The sequence below is a fragment of the Tuber melanosporum genome, assembly GCF_000151645.1.
Source record: "Tuber melanosporum whole genome shotgun sequence assembly, scaffold_21, strain Mel28".
NCBI lineage: Eukaryota > Fungi > Ascomycota > Pezizomycetes > Pezizales > Tuberaceae > Tuber > Tuber melanosporum.
Genome location: NW_003298875.1, coordinates 278,952 through 283,093, shown reverse-complemented (window position 1 = coordinate 283,093; position 4,142 = coordinate 278,952). Strand labels below are relative to the sequence as shown.

Sequence of the window (4,142 nt, the reverse complement as noted above, 5' to 3'; positions counted from 1 at the left end):
GTTCAGGAGGGACTCCCCAAGGACCAAGATACTCAGCACAGTATCCAACGACAGGGCATCTGACAGCCTCCAAGTTCGAGAAGAAAGAGTGTCCGAATACCCTCGAATAGTCGAATCAACGCGCCTCAATATTTTAGCAATATCGGTGAGCGCAGCCTCCCGGGGAACCCTGCGTCGTGCTTTCCAGCGCTGAAGACAATTCCCAAAGTACTCCCGCAGTGGATAAGTGGCTATGCACCGTCTCGTCCCATCTCGGTTGCGGACAACACAATCCTCCAGGTTTACCTCGACACCCAAGAGCCGTAAGACTTCATACATCATCCCGAAGAAAAGCCATGATTGTAGAAAAGCTCCTTTTTCCGCAGAAGAGGGAACTTCATCCCCGCCGATCCGTTGTGGGCCGGAAATTCCCTCGGGGTCGAAAAACCAACCCTGACGAGTGGGGAAATCGAAAAACCCCTCTTTGTCATAACTGTTGGGTTCGCAGAGGCACGGTATTTCTGGCAGGGGGCTGCCGGGCTCCAGGACATCCGGGAGGTGCCATTGCAGGTGGTCTTTGGGCCGGACAACCATCATATTTATTCAATGGTGTACTAATGACTGAGATCCGGGGTTGGCTTGACTGACTTCAAGGAGCGATGAACTAACCTGTGAAGATAGGGTGAGGAGGGCGCTCGGATAAAAATGGTTTCACAAGGTTAAGGCCCCGGCAGCCCCCGCACTTTCATGAATAAATTGCTGTTGAAAATTGATTGGCTATTTTAAATCTTACTGTGGACCACCGCATTGAGGTGCAGATTCAGTATATATAGAGTTAATCAAGATCACGAAATCAACTGCAATCAAACAATCATTTTGCTTTAGGATCCTTCGCCCTCGCAATGTCATCAGCTTCCTTCCAATATTCCTCCTCGTCAGGCCGCAGACCTCCAGGAAAGTAGACATCAACGAGTGACCTGCCAACATAAGGATACTTCGTCTCCGTTATCTTCAATGTCTCCATCACCTTCCTCTCGACAATCACCTCCTTGAACCGGAGGTGAATTCCAAAAGCGCTAGGATTCCGCGGGGCGCCACAGACAATGATGTTCTGCATCATCCCAAGAACACCCACCACTAATAAGAACCAGGAATTATGCTTCAGTCCAGAAACCGCGATCAATAGTGCAATCCAAAGCGCTGCCATAAAACTCGCCCAATATCGAGTAGAAGGCAAATCAACTCCCCGTCCACCAGCTAAATCCTCCAAATCCAACCCGACCTCGCCGCCAATAATCACAATACAATCTTTCTGCCCATTCCCCTTCGTCAGCACAGCCGTCTTTTTTGTATTCCTCCGACAAGCCCACTTCTCCTCCCTCCACTGTGGGAGAGCACCGCTCCCCAACGCCAAACATATTCCGCAACCCGTCGTGAAAAAGATAGACCAATCTCCCCGTAAAATCCACGGAATCGTCGAAATCGCTAGCTGTAGAATCGCGCATATAAGGCCACTATACCACACCCAATCTCTATCGGGCACCCCAGCAGCCTTCTTAGGATCCGCCTCGTACACAGCGATGCAAAGAGCAACCCTCTGATTCCTCGCTACCATTCCCCTCTCAGCATCCTTCACCTCCTTTCCCCGCCAGAAGGAAAAATCCCTCATCAACCGTCCGAGTATCCACGAGTTGTTCTGCCGCGTATATCGTGAGCGAACGTTTATGACTTGGCCAGCGCAGTCGGAGGCCGGCAGGAGCTTATTCTCGCCAACGACCGCTAGGAGCGCGCTTATGCTGTATGTCACCCATCCGAAGGAGAAAGCCACGGGCGTTATAAGACCGCCGCCCGCGAGTTGGGCTAGAGCTCGTTGAATCACGTCCCCACCTAGAATGAGAAGCAGCGACATTATGTCGTTCGGTTGGGTCCATTGGGATCGGAAGGCTTCTAGCGGGTAGTCACCCGGAGATTTGTCGGAGGAGGAATTTTGTGACATTTGTGCTGTGGGAGGGATGTTGCGAGGGATGATCATGGATGGGCCGATGTCCCACTAGGATATATTCTGTCTAGCGCGCTGTTAGCGGATGGGGAACGGGCCGGTACAGTAACTCGTTATCTGATGGTAGACGACGTTCGTGGTGGGGGTTTTGTGGAGTAGGAGCGGGGTTATTATGGTAGACAGAATCATCGTCCGGTGGTTTTGAATATCTATCGACTCTCCTCTCCCGGGGTATATTCTTAGGAGGCGGCCAGCAGTTAAGCGGATCTCGAAGCACAAGGGGCGGTGAGCCCTGCTGGAGGACAACTGGCATAAGAATCTTGATTTGTGTTCCGTTGGCACGATAGGTTCAGTTGGACGATCTCTCCACCCCGGGCCACTGGGGGCTCTGTGCTACGATCACTCCGCAGGGAAATAAGTTACAGTAGGTTAGTGGAGCTCGGAAACAAGAGAGAGATTCTCTTGTAGGCGATACAGGAACCTAATAACCCACTCCACGCCACAGCGAGCTCAATGCAAGTACCGGTATGTTGAGCCCCGGTCAAAATTATAACGGTGGCTAGTATTTGGGTGCATGACTCGCTATGATGGGGCTTGCTACTGTACTCGGACATGGAAGTAAAAATCGAGCAAAACAAGAAACCCTGTCGTTGCATTGAAGTACGGAGGCGGCCAGAATTGTAGAAAAGATCGGCAAGTTGGAGTACACAAGAACCCATACCAGCCTTTATCAGGTGCAACATGGGACTGATGATTCTTCTTTGCTTCCCCCTCTTTTACTTTCTATACCTGAGCTTCTAAGGTTTGATAGGAAGTTGGGGTATTAGGGTCTTGGGACTTTGTAAGTGTTTTAATGATAGCAGTAACTGCTAGCTTCCACAATGATCAAAGATGCAAAGCTCCTGTATTTTGACTTTCTCCATACCCCTTTTTTTTCTATGATGTCAATTTCAAGATTCCCGAGATTCCTTGTTCGTATCCCTGTTTTGCTCGATTTTTACTTCCATGTCCGAGTATGCCGTGGAATACATTATTCAGGGGTTTGGCACATTGAGAACAAGGATTCCCATGAGAACTCGAACAAATTGACCATGTGCTAGGTGGTCCAAAATTTCCTCATCTTGAGAAAGGGCGATAATAAACACACCAAAAAACCTGCTTTGCGAGATAAAAAAGAAAAAAAGAATAGAAGCACCAGACTCTATCACACAAGGAGAGGCAACCCCGTCCCAGCACAAGGTCCGATTATTCGAGTTCTTATGGTAGTACCGGTAGGTCTGTACAGTACTCGTACAAGCACTTTCAAGAGCAATTTGAACCGTATGAATGACCTCACAAGATACCGCCTCATTCCTTGACCTGAAAATGTCCACTTTGCACCTGATTTGGTGTAAAAACTTGGTGTCGGGCAAGGCGTTCAGGCTCAGGACAGAGGTAAAGTATTAGGACAACTCGTTATCTGAGCGCTTTCAGACCCTCCACGCTTGAGCAATGCTGGTACGGTACTTTGTACTGTACTTGTATTTGGTAAGAATTGATACCCCTTCTGGAGGTTTGCGTGATTGAAACTTCTCCCACACAAAATCCCCTTCCCGTCCCAATACTTTACCGCTGTTCCGAGCACTGACACAGTACGAGTACAGTACTTGAGTACCGTACTGGCCTAGCCGATTTAAAAATTGAAATCGGCGGCCAGCAATTTACAAGGCTTTGAGGATGGCTGCTGACTGGCACAGTAAAACTACGAGTGCGGCCGATAGATATATTTGTCACGTGGGTCAGATAAAAAATATATGGTGAGAAAGCCTCACTCTTATCAGACCCACGTGACAAATATATCATCGTCCGCAATCCTAATTCCTCCTTTCTTTCTATAGTACTGCCATCCCCCCTCCCCCTTCCAAATTCTCTACCCTATCGGTATTAAACAACCCACCGCATGATGCTCCCGAATGATCAACAGCGGGACCGTCACGGCTGGCCAGTGCGGTTTGAAGCAGAACAGGCTTCCGGCCCCGGAGAAATGGAGGTAGGAACGAAAAAATCGGAACACCTGTTGTGGAAAAACAGGGAATAAAAGGATGGGTCGATGTGATCAGGCTATGTTGCCTTGAACCTATCATTACATCCTGCACCTAAGGCTATTACACTCACTCATTAGCAA

The 4,142-nt window shown here is 49.1% G+C and overlaps 1 protein-coding gene; it reads right to left on the bottom strand.

Annotated features, from left to right (window-relative positions):
• Positions 1-722: 722 nt before the first annotated feature.
• On the bottom strand, positions 723-2,314 carry GSTUM_00005821001 (uncharacterized protein). XM_002837934.2 has 1 exon: positions 723-2,314. The coding sequence occupies exon 1, from the start codon at positions 2,009-2,011 to the stop codon at positions 851-853; it is 1,161 nt and encodes a 386-aa protein (XP_002837980.1). The 5' UTR covers positions 2,012-2,314; the 3' UTR covers positions 723-850.
• Positions 2,315-4,142: the final 1,828 nt, after the last annotated feature.